The sequence below is a fragment of the Magallana gigas genome, chromosome 1 (genome assembly GCF_963853765.1).
Source record: "Magallana gigas chromosome 1, xbMagGiga1.1, whole genome shotgun sequence".
Classification (NCBI taxonomy): Eukaryota; Metazoa; Mollusca; class Bivalvia; order Ostreida; family Ostreidae; genus Magallana; species Magallana gigas.
Genome location: NC_088853.1, coordinates 22,255,258 through 22,272,192, shown reverse-complemented (window position 1 = coordinate 22,272,192; position 16,935 = coordinate 22,255,258). Strand labels below are relative to the sequence as shown.

The following is a 16,935-nucleotide window of genomic DNA, read 5'->3' as shown; positions in this document are numbered from 1 at the left end:
TTTATAGTTTTTTTTATAAAGTTAAAAATACAGAGTTTTAAGTTTTTGTTTAAATGAACATGTGAAGTTATTCAATGGTTTTAGAAAATTGGAGTTTTCCTTGTGACAAAACATATCTCTCTTTGTTCAATTTCGAACGTTTCGTAATGAACAATTTCAACTTCTCAAAATCGCTGAGCAAAACATGATGTAGTAATCTTTTATAGTTTTATGAACAAGTTTTGTAAAGGTTATAATAATTCATTGTTTAATTTTAATTTTGATTGTTTCAAGTGGATGCAATGGATAAAATTGTATTATAAAAACTTTGCTTTTCATAGTTCGATCAGGATGCCGATTACTAGTAGTTCTCAGTAAGTGGGAACTGCGAAATCTCCGAAAATTGAGCCGCTTTCAACTCATATGTTCCACAATTTATATACTTTGTAGAGAGGGAAGAAAATTTTTTTTTCACGAATCGCTCAAAAATTGAATTTTAATTGTTGGTAGACAGCTCATATTGTTACACAATTTATAAACTTTGTAGAAAGGGAAGGAATCTATTTTATTTCACGAATCACTCCGAAATTTAATTATAATTGTTGACAGACAGTTTGAGGTCTGTATATACATGTAGCAACTAAACAAATAAAGAAAGTACGATTGATTCTATTATAATTGTATATGTACATATGTACCTAAACGACCTTGGAGCCAATGTATGTGTTGTTTGTATATTGTACTATTATGTACTTCGTTATTCTTTTTGCTATACTAATGCTTCATACATTTTTAGTGGACATCAAATTTAGTGGATTTATGGAAACTTTAAATTTTTGTGATCGGCTTCGGCCGATTACTGTTGTGTCCATATGAGGCATCCGGCAAATGCTTCCACGTGCGCACACATTCCGCTTGCATAAGTAGTTCTTATAAAAACTTGAAGTTTGGTTTAGTATTTATATAACATTTTACTCAGTTTTATTTCAATTCATTTACCTTAAGAGATGCAAACATACATAAAATACAGTTCGACCTGTTAATTCAAGAATGCACTTTTTGTCTCACGCGTAAGAATTTCGATCGACAGATTCATTCAGTAATGCAGTTGACTTCAATGAACTGACCTCAATCATAAGAAGATGCTCCATGATCTGACCTTGATCTATTGATATTGCATAATAGTTGCTAGGAAGACGGCTTGATTTATAAACAAGGTTACGTTATAATGCGACCTCAATAGCAAGTTATGATGGCATTCAATGTTTTGCAGTCGCATTAAATCATTTTAATACAACTCTTTCTTTGTATACATGTTAATGCTCTTTGAATAGCCCTACTCAGTATTCTGAAGAAGAAGATACATTAACATTTAATAATTACGTTAAAAATATAAAACTAGACAAGGAGTTTATGAACGGCTTTCCCCAAATTTATTTCAAAATTAAATTTGTTGACTGTTTATAATGATGAAATTATGATGTGCACATTCAAAATTAATATTCTATATTTTGTAAAAATATAGTACTTTTAAAATTATTTTACATCAAACTGATCATGTTAATTGCTTCTAGCTATCAATATATCATTATTGCCGATCATTCCTTTAAAAGGAATACTTGTTTAATGTTACGTTTACTTTAGACCTTAGGTCAGTTATCATCCCAACACTTTGAAATTGAAGAAATGGCGATTTTGTAGAACAATTGGTTTCCTTCGACATTTCAACAAAATATACTGATATTCGGATGTTTTACATTTTTTGGAGGAAACCCCGATATATGGGGATTTTTAACAAGTATTTTATTATGCAAATACAAACATAATAGAATTGGACATGAGGCTTTGCCTATTTTAGTTCGCTCCCCAAGGATCAAAGTGACAACTGATATTTCAGTTACATTTGAATTTGATAAGAATAGAAGTTACAGAATATAATATGTTCATAAAATAATATGAAACATGTAATTGAAGCATTTAAGAAGTTGGAATTCATGTAGGATTAAGAACAGAGAAACAAAAATGAGAAACAAAAATACAAAAAAAAAAAAAAAAAATTTGGGTTATATAAACAATTGAAAGGAAAATTATAATGATAGTGAATATTTTATATGAAGTATATAATAAGAATAAGAGATATACGATATCGAGTGCATGTATAGATAGGAGGATATGCAAGATTATTAATAACAGGTATTATTTAGAATCTTTTTGTTGACTTGATATATTGTTGAACTGCTCGAAAAATTGAGCAGTTGGTTTTACAGAAAAGTTTTTCTATCGGCAAAAAGTAAAACATTTAAAATTTGCTCATAATTGAGATTGTTAAGATTTATTATGGGCCGCCAGAAGGCAGTCCGTTATTTGATATACATTAAGATATTATTAACTGAGTTTCTGTAGGATATTTTTTTGTGTAGAATATTATGCCTTTTTTTGAGGATTAAAAGTATATTTGCACGTTTGCATGTTTTATGCCTTAAAAAATTACATATTTTTTGTTTATCTCGTAAATGTCAGGCACATAGCATTGTAAGGGTGGGGGGGGGGGGGGGGGCAGGGGGCCTACATAGAAAAAATTGAATTAACATGGAGTTGCCCCTCCCCACTTTTATGGAACCATGTAAAAAATTGAATTGAAAATAAGGAGACGCTGAAATTAAAGTTAAAGGTACCCCTCCCCCGGTTAAGGATTTTTAGGATTTTAGAAAGAAGCGACCCCCCCCCCCCCCCCCGTTTTTTTGGCTTGTCAAGATTTTTAAGATGAGTCTGCCCCCCCCCCCTCCCACTTTCAAAAACGATGCTACCTGCCTGAATGTGAAGTAGGTCATAGTGTAAGGAACATTTTTATCGAGGCTACATATTATTTCTATTTGGAAAATTTAAGAGTTTTTCATTCTTTTCAAAACAATGTATCGGAATCCGGGATATACGTACTATAAACCTGAATTAATAAAGACATGGATGACACGAAATTTTCTATAAATGATATGCGTCTAATGAAATCACTTCGTGTGTGTATTTATCATATTTTAATGTGAAAAGTGATCGAAAAATATGTTGAAATGACATCCATATCAATAATTTTCGGAAAAATATGAAAGATCTGAAAATTGGAATTGACCTGAAAAGGACTATGTATGGTTTAAGCCAAAAATGGCCCCCTTAAAATTTAATTTAATGAACATTGTCATTTTCCTGTAATTCTTTGTTTTATTTGTACAAATATACATTTGAAGTTTTTTCATAATTTTTATTTTGATTTAAGTGCCCAAAGTTTAGAAATATGACATCAAAATTTAACCTTTTCCCACCATTCTCTCATTATGAGCATAAAACGGCTTGTTTTTAAGCAGTTTTTCTTTAAGGAAACATTGAGCGACTGCTTGAACAAACAAAATATTTTCACCAAAGATGTATCTCTCCAATACTTATAAGTGACAAAAAGTTCGTTCTTGTTTAAAGAGTCGCTCTATATTTCCCATTCGAAAAAGATAAGTTAAATGTCCATTTTTGACTGATTTTGATTGAATTCTAAAAATAGCATCACTTATGACGTCATATTTTGCCAGTGAGTGCATATAAATCAAATAAATAGGTGAAAAACGTATTTTATGTCAACTCTTTTATAAAATAACCCAACAAATTATTGTAGCTAAATCATTTTAAAAATAGCCAATTATGGGGGCCAGATTTGACTAATATCATATATAGTTCTTTGAGCTGGCCTTTGTTATTTTTAATACTTTTGAAAACATAAAAATTAAATAACCATGATTATCTTCATGAACTGAAATGAAATTAAGATTTATAATTCCATTATCCGGCTTATTTTTTTATTTTAAAATTGTGCATTTTCTACCGAATGAGCATATGATCTTACATGTACCTTTAAAATAATTCTATTATTTATGTCGTCCCTTGAATTCACATAAACTAATGCAGTACGTTTTAATTCAATACAATGCAACACATAATAAATATGGTTTGAAGTCAGAATTGTTGAACTTTGTATTAGAATAGAGTACAAATCAATGTGTTCTCCATCACTTCATACCATGGCAATGATCATACAATTACCGTTAGAAATGCTTACAGTAACAAACTCGATTCTTTATATGATACTTAAATGTCAAACTCAAAACATGTTGCAGAAGATATATATTGAAATTTACCATAAACATTAGTACTACCAATTCATTTTTTTCTTCTTTGTGGTGTGTGTATTTTTATATAAACAATCAATGATTCATACAACAATTATATTTTTTGCGGCCCATTTGACGCTTGCGTCATTTTGTTTTCTTGTATTATTTCGAATACTGTTAATGAGCAATGTCTTGTGATTAAGTAAGCTGGACAAGCAAGGAAAAAATGAAGATTGTTTTCACATGTGTGACCACAATTATTACAAGTTGAAATGTCACTTAAATGTTGATTAAAAATGTTAGCTTGTAAATTACTGGATTTATTTCTAAATTGACAGTGAGCGATATTTTCTTTTTGAAATCGACAGATCATGTGGAAGCCCATGTATCAATTTTATCCAGATCAGCTGTTAATGAAAAATGCTGATGCGTTTACATCATTATGAAAAAAAAATGACAATAACAAACCGTCAACCTTCTCGAAAATCCATAAAAAATTACAAATTCAAAGCAGAGCAACACGGACCTAAAAAAAAATAGAGGTAGGGTCAGGTGCCTAGGAGGAGTGAGCATCCTCTGCTAACCGGTCGCACCCGCCGTATGCTTTTTGCCACAATTGGGCATGTTATAATCGAGGTAAATGTAAAAATGGAAAAAATGTAATAATATGGAATAAAATAAATAGTTGATGATTTGGTTTGTCTGTGATGGTCAAAATAAAAACATAAAAAATAAAGCCAACAATACGGACCTCCAATACATTGAAGGTAGGATCAGGTGCCAAGGAGGAGTGAGCATCCTCTGCTGAACGGTCACACTCCCCGTGTGCTCTTTGTCGTAATCGGGGAAAACCCCCGGAAAAGTCCGTAGACAATTAGGTGTTCATTATGGTCTTACATTAATTAATGGAGACTGCCCAACAAGAATGACAAAAGGATGTTTGATTTGTAGTCAATTGACAAAATTGGAGAAACGCCAAGTTAACCATACACCCTTATATCGACATACCTGTAGTGAGTATGATGATCCCAAGGTCCGATGAATTGAAACCCAGAATCATATGATGTATTTTAGATAGAACAAGTCAAAAATAAAGCTGCTTTTCATGTATTTTTTAAAAACAAATTATCATTAAAAAAATCTACTGGTACTGTACCAGTTATCGGCTAAGACCAGTTAATGGCACGCAAATATCCAAGATTTTTTAATTCATTCGTCTGTTTCGAATAAAGAAAAGTAAGTTTGCTTGAAAACTTTCTTCAATATGTTTTAAACATGAGCTTTAACGATCATTGTTTACCGCTGATTTACATCTTTGCACTTCAGCTGTGGGGGAAGTGCCGTAATAAGTTAAAAATAGAATATGACCTCTTTGTGATACGTAATTATATCATTACATATAACATTTATAAACAAAAGGAACTCACTATATTCAGAGAGATTTATGGCGCAGTGTAACGCTTGATTGTATAATTATGAATTGATTAGCGTAAGGTTTTGTGTATTACCGTATGATAATAAACGAATAATTTTATGAGTTTTGTTTACGTATAATAACCCCTACGACCTATAGGCTGACCCCGCAAGGAACATAATTTAATTTACACTTTGCGGAATATAAAATCAACATGTACAAGGATTATACTATGTTATTATCACGAAGCCGATAACTGGTGCAGTAAATCATAAAACCTCGGCAAATTCGGGGCGAGCTAAAAAGCACAGAAACGATATGTTTTGGGTTCTAAATGATGATGTAATCTAACCGATGGATACATAAAGAGTTCACAATTTAAAGTATGAAAAGTTTTATTCCAATATATCTTTCCGAAAAAAGGAAACACGAAAAGAAAACGTAAAATTATAGCCGATAACTGGTACAGGGCCAGTACAGTTAACCAGTTTTAGAACATTGTTGACTTTCATATTTTAGTATTTACAAATCAGCCCAACATTGTAATAAATAAGTTGGCAGTATTTTTTTAACATTTGTCAGATATTCATAGTGATAAAAACATACAGTAAAACACGGTTATAACGAAGCGTCAGGGACGGGCGATTTTGCTTCGTTATAAGCGTAATTCGTTGTATTCGTCAAGTTTAGAACATGTTATATAGTCACGGGGAATAGCAATCACTTTGCTGTAACCGTCAATTCATTATAAGCGTGTTCGCTATAACTGTGTTTTACTGTATTTTGTTCAGATATTTTTCTTCCATATAATAATTGAGGAGATAATCTGAGAGCACAATCAACAAAGTAAAAAAAAAAAAAAAAAGGTAAAGAACTTGACACTGGTTGATATGACCGAGGGTTATACGCTGCATTGTTAATAACATGAATGCAGCGCTTTCATTTCATAAATTGGCCATTTAAGTTTTTTTGCACTGCTTAATCAAGCTAAAAGAAATGCTCAAAGGTTTAATTATGGGACGATCACGATTAAGTTTTTGCCAGGTAACGAGAAAAATAAACAGGGCGTGAATATATTTTTAATGTAACATAGTGCGCTAGAGGCCTTGAATGTAAAAAGGTAAGTAATTTTCTTGTTGATTCATAACATAATTGTATTTCCTTAGATAAAGTGTCAGCTTTACTCAAAAACATGTTCATCTAAGTAAAGTGTTGATAACTATTAATAGTCTATTAATATTATAACTATTATTTACGACATAAGACACACGGTGGGTGTTACTTTTCAGCAGGAGATGCTCACTTCTCTATAGCGCCTAATCCTGCTTTTGATTTTGTAGTGGTCCGTGTTATGGACTTTTGAGTTTGAGCACTGTTGGCTATCAACCCACTTTATCTAAATACAATTTCATAATAAAACTAATAAAACTGTGATAGGGAAACATTATACATGTATGAAAAGATATCTATTAGTCTCAAAATATAATAGAAGTCGCAATTCAGTCATAATATTCGATTTTGATGAAATTGTAAAGTGTAATTTAAATGTTCTAGTAATTCGCTATATCAAATATTGACTTGATTTAAAGTCACACATGCAAGAATGATCTAACTTGTATTTGTTTGCATTGTTTGGCCCCTTCTATAGGGTGTTTATAGAATTCAAGTTTCTACGTAAAACATGATAATTACACAGCGAGTTTTAATAAACAGCTCTGCAGTCTTTTGTAACACGTAAATATATGAACTGTTTTTATAAACCATTGTTCATGTTAAATCAATGCTCTTGCAGAATAGAAATTAAATTGCATGCAACTCTCTTAAAAATATAAATCAACAATATTATTCAAAGCCAAATCTTAAACTAAAAAAAGACATCCGAAGTAAAATGAAGCAATTCTTTAAATCACACATTGATTCAAAGGATTAAAACGGTTGTTTTCCATAAAGAATGAATGAAAGCATGAATTTCAAATAGGTGGGTTAATAAACGACACATTCTTTCTTTTGTTGTTAAATTAAAAAAAAATCAAACAGATTAGCTTATTTTGATAAAATATAACTGCATAATTTCAAACAATCATGCTCAATCTTTTCAATTTTCTCGCATTAAAATATTTTATAGTTTTTGTATGAAATTCTTGTATAAAACAATGTCTCCAGAACGTTTGTTTGTAAACCATACATTTTCGATCCATACTTAAAATAAAATCTAAAAAGTTCTTAACGTCTCCTATATCTAAAATTATATGTTTATGAATCAAATTTTGTTGTTAATCCATACAAAGAAATTTTGAATTATATCCTAAAGAAACAAGAGGTTGTATCCTATCATCGGGTCTACTGCTACAAATGTACGTTGATGCCATCAGTAAACGAACTTCGGTTAAATTGTTTTCTATAGACAAAGATAAAAAACAAAGGAGAGTATAAATTTTCTTTGGGAAATATGGCGAATTAGTTTTAAATGCATGGGTAACAACAATTGCGGCATATGTAATATTTGTTTATTTAAGTCTTACTTAAAAAGGTTAATTAATAATTGTTGGCAGACAGAATTAGCAGACAGGCATTAAAACCAATACAATATCATATTATGATGGGACAGAAAAGAAATGTTATTTAGGGATATCAAATAGACTAAAACCATTCCTACCTTCACGAAGCCAGATATCTGTCACACTGTTTTATAAATAAGCCAGAGTCGTTGCCAAATAATTAATAAATCATTCAACGTTTCTATGAGAAATATTATACAAATTAAAATACAATGTTATTTTTTCCTTCAATTTAAGGCTGATGATTTTTTTAAACAACATATTTTCTCTTACCATTTTGAATTTGTAAGACTAAAAAATGAAATAAATAAGAGATCAAAATTCAAGTCCTGCAAATAATACTTGACTAGCCCCTGAACTATATCTATAAAAGTATCGGAAAAATTATATGAAAATGAATGATAAATTTAATTTCATTTTTGCCTTATTATTCCAAACTATTTGTGAGAAAAAAAAGGAAAATTATACATGCAGCACACTTAATTCTAATTAACAAAAGATACGATCCAATACGTTAACCCTTTTTAATTACAGAACAAATGGTACTGGGATTTATAAATGATGGCTAACTCAAAGTATGCATCAACGCGGGAAACCACCAACCTTGCTCGTGTAGCCCGCATTATATTGGGTCCTTGTACAGATTTTCTTTGTGATGTTCTCAAGAAAGAGATCCCCCCGTCAACACTGTCACAGAAGGTAACGACACATTTAGCTAATTTACAAAAACGGAAACAACCTCCAATTACCAAAGAACAAGAAAGGGTCATACACAATGGAAACTACTCAGACTTTGATATAACTTTACTCTTTTTTCTTTTGCGAAATATATCGAACATTTCACCACATGCAAAACAATGGGGAAATGAACCAATCCCATGTGACAGGAGTGTGTCAGCAAACATTGAAAGAATTCGTTTGATAAGAAACAAGTACGGGCATTGTACAGATATATTTATTTCCGACACCGATTTTAATAAGAAAGTTCTAGAAATTTCCAGCATTATTCAGGATTTGGAAAAGTACCTACGCATATCAACCATTTATCAGAACGCAGTTGTTAAGATCACAAAATGCTCTATGGATCCTGAACAGGAATCTAAATACATCAAAGAGTTGCAGAATTTGGATACAAAAATTCATGATATTTCAGGTAGCTATTTTACTAAAATATACTTAAAATGATACTTTTGCATCTAACTAGAGACATATAAGCTCGTTTTTAAAAAAAGATACACAAAGTATTCACTATAATTCTTTTTCATAAACAGAGAGAACAAAAAGAATTGAAAAAAGATGTGTTCCCGAGAATGTAAAAGGTAACCATTTTTTTACTCTAATACAAATGCAATATTCGTTTTTGAAATTTTTTGAAATTATATTTTAACAAATAACATAGCATAAAAATACAATGTTAGTAGCATGTACCTTATATATATATATATTATTTTTCCCTCAGACTGAAATGTCACACTTTTGTTGGTTTAAACATAGCACGTGATTTCCTCATATATCTCTTTGTTAGTTCACTGAGAATTAATATTAGGCAATATGGCCATTATTGATCGACGCTTCCCCTACTCATTTCGACATTTCATATTTTCAAATACAGAAACCACATGCTATAAATTCTTTAAAAATCTGGAGTAACTGCCCCTTGCAATTTTGTAAAATAAGGATAGTTGCCCTATGAATATTGACGTCACATTGTTGTGTCTGGAACAAAACATAATGGCCTCATCGCAATTTGCTCAAATAGGGAGAAAACGATTACAATTGAATAGCAAAAAAAAGAAACAAAAACAAAACAAAACATTGATAGTAAATATGTGTTAAGCGAAGATTTTTAAAGAGTATATGAAATGTGAAATTAGTAATTTTAAGTTTAAATGAGTTAATTTGGACAAAGTTATAGGCATCTTGTACATGCGTTTTTGTGAAAAAAATAAGTATGTCATTTGATAGTCCTCAGGAAAAACAAAACACTTATTTGTAGTCAGTCAGTATCAAACCAATATATATATATATATATATATATATATATATATATATATATATATATATATATATATATATATATATATATATATATATATATGAATGAAATTTTTTTGTTTTTTTTAAACAAGATGATTAATATAACGTTTTAATTAAAGAAAAGGTAGGATTCAATCAGCATTTGTGATAAAACTGAGATGGTTTGCATTCACTTGATATGTTTATTGTTTTGTGGAAACCGCAGGGTAGTGTCATTTTAGGTTAAGGCATATACGTAAGCTATTTATTTATTTGCTGTTAATAAATGCACCGATGTGGCAGTAATGTACTATTTGATTTCATTGCATTGATATCTCTTTCAAAGGATGATACTTAGTTGATCTGATTCAAAACGATTAATGGATCTCACGATTTTGAGTATAACAGTAAGAATACGACGCTAGTTTTTCCACATGCTTCTTTAACACCCCCGTGGAACAACTTTTAAATCAGAATTTCATAACGTATAGCTGTATAAGATGTATCAAGCATCACCTTTTTGAAATGAGTTTTTTTAATTGCCAAAGTGTTTTCTTTAAAGACACGTATTTTAAATTGAGATTTAAATTACGGTGTAAATTACTGCGATTTGAGCTTTGATTTTTAGCCGGGCTCCGCTGAAAGTCCTGGCTGTAGGCAGGTAAATTGCCAATGTTACTATAAATAGCACAACTTCAAAAGTAAACACAAAAACAAAGAGCGTCAAAGTAAAAGCTTCCGATAAACCAAATAGTTACACAATGAGCCATGCTATGTCAAAAGTGTTGGCATTTTGTTTTTCTTTTAATTTCGAGAGAATTTGTCAATCCTATTTAGTTTTCTTATCAATAACGTGTTTTAAAAACAAAAATATGCATTTTGGACACATACAATGCGCAGGAATTGTTATGAACTACTTTGCTGCGCGTGGAAGAAATGGGATCAAATATATAACGCTTGTTGCAAAATTCAAGTCAGCAACTCTTGAACTTTTTTCTACAGACAGACATATTTTTGTTTATAGCCGCTTACAAAATTTGGTCGCTCGCTCTCTGACGTTTTGTCGACATTAAAACCATAAGAGAGAGAGAGAGAGAGAGAGAGAGAGAGAGAGAGAGAGAGAGAGAGAGATTTTCAGTCTTTACTACACAATAAGCATAGACACACCAAAAGAGCTCGGCTTTTAATACTTCAGTACATTGATTAATAATAGCAAGTCACATGGTTTTGTTTTTCAGCTTTATATGAAAGGGATATTTCAAAGTGGAAAGAGGATGACAGAGTGTTTTTAGAAACCCACAACTTCCCAGTGATGCTAGAGCAAGTCAGATCACAACCATACGTAACGTTTGTCGGTGTTCCAGGCTCCGGTAAAACGGCAACAGCCCGTCATATTGCTCTAATACTGCAAAAGGAAGGGTATGAAATTTTTCCAATCAAGGAAATAAACAAGATTGAAGATTATAGTAACCAAAACATTCCACAGTTGTTTGTAATCGATGATGTCCTTGGAGTTTTTGGAGTAAACGAACACGAACTTCATATGATTAATAAATACAGCGAAAGACTTAAAGATCCAATCAATCGAAAAACGAAAACCCTTGTGACGTGTCGTGAGGCAGTTTTTAGAAATGAATTGGTATCCGACTGTGTTCTGGTTAAAGGAAAGAATACGGTTCTTTTACAAAGTAAAGAAAACACATTAAACGATGACGACAAACAAGAATTACTTGAAAAATATTCTTTAGATAGAGATTTTTTGACCTCGGACAATTTGGCATCATCCTCAAGCATGTTCCCTCTTTTATGTAAACTCTTTTCAAGCGAACCGAAGTTGAAAGTTTATGGAAATTCTTTTTTCATATCACCTATTGAATGTATCCTGAAGGAATTGGACTCACTGAGAATACATAACAAGCACCAGTATGTCTCGTTAGTTTTACTTATGGCTAATAAAAACAAACTGTCAGAAAAAATGTTAGATAATGGCAATAATGCAGCTAAGGAGACAATGGAAGACAATTCGTTTGCTGAGATGAAATGCAGCATTCTAAGAACATGTAAAGTGCCATCTACAACAGATAACTTTCAATTGATCAATGCCTTGTCAGAAATGAAGGGAACCTACACAAAGAAAAATGACGATGAATTTACTTTTATTCACGACTCCATGTTTGAAATTATCGCATATCATTTTGGTCGTAAATATCCAGAACTGATTTTGCAATACGCGAGTAGTAAGTACATTGCTAGTTATGTCAAACTAGATAAAGATAACTCTAGAAAAAGGAAAAGAGAGGAAGAATGCGAAGAAGATAAAGAAAGTGAAGATAAAAAACGCATCCAAACAAGTCATGAAAGTGAGACTATCATCGACTTAAGTATAAAACTGCATGAGCCCCAATATTCAATGCTAGCTGATCGTCTGTTCAAAGACGTATATAATGGCGAATTTTATGACGTGTTCGGTAACGAAGCTTTGAAAACTGCATCTGTGTTTCAAAAGTTCATTACATTATTGAACAAGAAGTCGTATAATGATTTATACACGTTACTTATATCTGAGCTAAATAACACCTCTGAAGTAGATGCATGGAAATATAAACCTAAAAAATATGGTGATGAGGAAAAGAAACACGCAAGATTGAGCATGTTTGAATATGATTTTCTCATAAATGATACAATCATCGAACGTAGGCATGGCAGATTATATCCTTATATGAGCTGTCTCAAGGGAATACAATGGGTTATTCTTTTTGGACATTATAAAATTCTTCAGTATATTTTAGATCAAATGATTCAAACAAATGGAAACATTAATGACCTGTTTCTCAGTTGCTACAATGAACACCACCAAAGTTATTCATTTATAAACCAGACAAACATTGATAATAACGTTAACAGTAGTTGCAGTGACCAAGATGATGATGAAGCTAGTTTTATAGATAGTGACTCAAATAGTGACATAATTTGTGACACGTATGATGAACCATTTTTTGTTGAGCAATGTCGCCTGCTTTGTCTCGGTTGTTATTCTGGCGATCTTGATACTGTGCAAATATTACTCAAACATGTCAATACAGACGCTCTCAATAACAGGGTTTGGCCTTCAGGCATGGTATACTTTGAAAAAAATCCATTAATTATTGCTTGCAAATATGGATATCTAGATATTGTCATGGCACTGTTAGAAGCTGGAGCTAATATCAATATGTGCGTAGACTTTGAAACACCTTTAATAGCTGCGTGTGAAAATGGACAGCAAAGCACAGTAAGAGAATTATTGAAATTGGGTGCTAGTGTCAATAAAAAAAGTGTTTTAATTTCACCATTACAGTCTGCATGTCAGGAAGGACACGCACTTATAGTTGAAGAGCTGATAAAAGCAGGAGCTGATATCAATCTGAACGCCCCCATAATAAATGCTTGCAAAGAAAATCATTTGTGCATTGTTGAAAAATTGATAACAACAGGTCTTGATCTCAATATTTCTTTGAACTCTGAATCACCGCTATTAGCTGCATGTAAAAAGGGGCATTTTAGCATAGTCAAAGAGCTGATATCATCGGGGGTTGAGGTAAACAAAAGACATGAAGGAAAAACACCGCTTATTGCTGCATGTGATGGCGGTTATTTTGATATTTTGAAATTGCTGGTTAAAGCAGGTGCTCAAATCGATCCAAATGATAAAGATAAAACTACACTTAACTTTCCCTGTTATTGGAGCCATTTGAGTATAACCAAAAGGTTAATCGAAATGGAGTCAAAAGTCGATCTGAATAACACAAACGAAAGATCATTTATAGTTGAGTGTTTTCGTGGACATTTAGAAGATGTTAAAGAAATGATCAAACGTGGGGCTGCTGTCAATATCACGGAGGAAGATAAAACACCGCTTATAGTTGCCTGCTATAAAGCTCATATTCACGTAGTTAAGGAACTGATAGACGCGGGTGCCGATGTCAATATATGCAATGAATTTATTTCAACTCTGCAAGTTGCCTGTTATGAAGGAAATTTGAATTTAGTCAAAGAATTTAAGAAAGCAAAGTTTGACGGCAATGAAATTTCCAATTTTGGAAATGCTTTAATGGGTGCATGCTTTTTCGGACATATGGGTGTAGTTAAAGAATTAATTGAATGTCAAGCTGACGTCAATCAGATACATAGAAACGAAACTCTGCTATCAACTACAAGTTATATGGGACATTTAAACATTTTGAAAGAGTTGATAAAAGCAGGGGCTGATGTCAATCTTAGCAACGGAAATGGGACACCTCTGATATTTGCATGCTATCGTGGACATATCGATATAGTCGAAGAGTTAATAAAAGAGGGGGCTGATGTCAATAAAAAAGATTGCAACAAAACACCCCTAACAGCTGCATGTGAGGGTAGACATATACGTGTGATCGAAGCGTTGGTAATTGCGGGGGCTAATGTCAATCAAAGCGATGGATATAACACACCTCTAGCAGCTGCATGTCAAGAAAATGTTTTTGGTGTGATTAAAAAGTTGATAAATGCAGATACTGATGTCAATTCCTGCGTTGGTAACAAAACGCCACTAACAATGGCTTGTGAAAGAGGGCATTTGTTTTTGGTCGGAGAGTTGATAGATGCTGGCGTTGATGTTAATCAAAGCGACGGAAACAAAACACTGTTAACAGCGGCATGTGAAGAAGGACATTGGCCTGTGGTCTTAATTTTGATAAGGAATAGGGCTGATGTCAATCAAAGCGATGGAAGCAAAACACCACTTACAACAGCATGTGAGTTAGGAGATTTGAACATAGTCAAAATGCTGATAAAAGCGGGTGCTGATGTCAACCAAGGCGATGGAAACAAAGCACCACTGACAGCTGCGTGTGATGGAAATAATTGGGATGTGATCAAAGAGTTGATGAAGGCGGGCGTTGAAGTCAATCAAAGGGATGAAAACAGAAAACCACTAACAAATGAACGTGCTACCAATGGTTTATTCGGATTTGTCCTTGACAATTTAACCTATGATGGTTAATATTAGAATTAAAGTGACAAAGAAACCATGTCAATGTTATTGAAATTAAGTTGCAATGAATGAATTTATATACTCGAGAAAGAACAAGGGACGTTATTAGCCGTATTTGGCCGCAAAATTTATCATATTTTCAACGTCTTAGTTTTGTTTTTTGATGTGGTGCATTGTACTAAGTTCGATACTGGCTAAATTCTACAGGCACCAAAATGACGTCATTTGTCATTATGACGTCACTAGTGTACGCTAAACATGGAATGGTCTCCAAAAATCGTTATAATATATAGAAATATGAATAATCTTTGCTGAAATTAAAACCTTTCACATGCATTAACCACTTTTATATTTAACATACTTATTTTCTGTATCATAACAAATTCATATACTGAAAATGTTGACGGTTAATAACTGTGAACAATGTGAATTTTAGCAAAAAAGGATTAGAAAATTGCACATTTTAACAACGTAATTCAAACAACGCGATCCGACATGGACAGTTACTCGGCGTAACACGCGGTTTTTACTGGTGAAAGAGGGTTTTATCTAATAAAAATCTAAAATAATTTTTGTATACGTAAGAGAAGCCAAAAGGAAAAAAGAAATAGAAATTGCAACCGAAAAATAAATAAATTGATAAATAAATAAATAGAAAATTACAACACATACACTTTTTAGATGTAAACGATTATATAAAATTTTTACAGTGGATTTTTTGTTGAGATCATAACAGAAAATAATTGCCAACATATTGAAAGGACTGATCAAAGCACTAATAATTTCCTCTTTAAGTAAACACTTTATGTTTAAGTCCATTTGTATCCGTCATATGTGATCGAAGTAGTTTAATCAATCGTAAAACCAGGACAGACGTTAGACATATTGTCATATTGTCTTCGTCTTCCGTGATCTTTTCTTACTTTCGACTAGTACCGATGGTCGGCCTATTAAATAGACAAGTTCGCAATTGCTGAATATTCACCTGTAACTTCGTGGGCATTGCTTCATTTATCGAGAAAAAGGGTTCCGCGCCTGACCGCCGCGTATATATATATTCACCGATAGCCTGTAAATGTTAAACCTAATCCGTATACGGTTGATCGTCAGTGCATCAGTCGATTTGTCAAAATCGCCCCAAAGACCTGTTGACCCTCGATCGTCAGTCGGCCGACATTTAAGAAAATCCAAATGTCGATCGACCGAGCGACGACAGACATAAGAACTTTCTTCCGAAGGTCAAAAGATGATCGAGAATTGCTCGATGGACTACTAGTATTGAACGACTGGTTTAACTAAAGAAATCGGCCACCGACGCAGAAAAAAAATGTAACTTGGCCCGATGGACACAAAATTGGTCGGCCGACGAAAAATGAATACGACATCGTCCAAGACAACGGCAGAGGAACTGCATGCCGACTGTCACCCGATTAATTCCATTTTTACCCCCCCCCCCCCAAAAAAAAAGTCCGCCGTTGCTCGTTTTTGGAAATGTGTCTCGGGTTTTACTCTATTCAGCGATATCAAATCTAAAATATTAATGAAAACAATTATACATTCTCGATAAAAACAATATATGAAGTTAATTTCAACTTATATTTTCTTTCTATAAAACATTTTTATATTTACTAATATCTATTTTTTTCCCTATAAAACATGCACATGTTTCATACACCGGTATATTAAAGGAATAAGGAATCATTCTTTGAGTATTATGAGGTGATCATTTAGGTCGGGGCGTGATCAAATCCAATAAAGCCCGGCTTTTTGATAGATTTGATCACGCCCCGACCGAAATGATCACCTCAT

The 16,935-nt window shown here is 32.5% G+C and overlaps 1 protein-coding gene across 1 annotated transcript; it reads left to right on the top strand.

Moving 5' to 3' along the window:
• The first annotated feature begins 6,586 nt into the window (after positions 1 to 6,586).
• LOC117686184 (uncharacterized) lies at positions 6,587 to 16,859 on the top strand. The gene is made up of 4 exons (XM_066088268.1): positions 6,587 to 6,661; positions 8,634 to 9,252; positions 9,371 to 9,418; positions 11,354 to 16,859. Exons 2-4 carry the CDS (start codon positions 8,658 to 8,660, stop codon positions 15,133 to 15,135), a joined length of 4,425 nt encoding a protein of 1,474 aa, XP_065944340.1. The 5' UTR covers positions 6,587 to 6,661; positions 8,634 to 8,657; the 3' UTR covers positions 15,136 to 16,859.
• Positions 16,860 to 16,935: the final 76 nt, after the last annotated feature.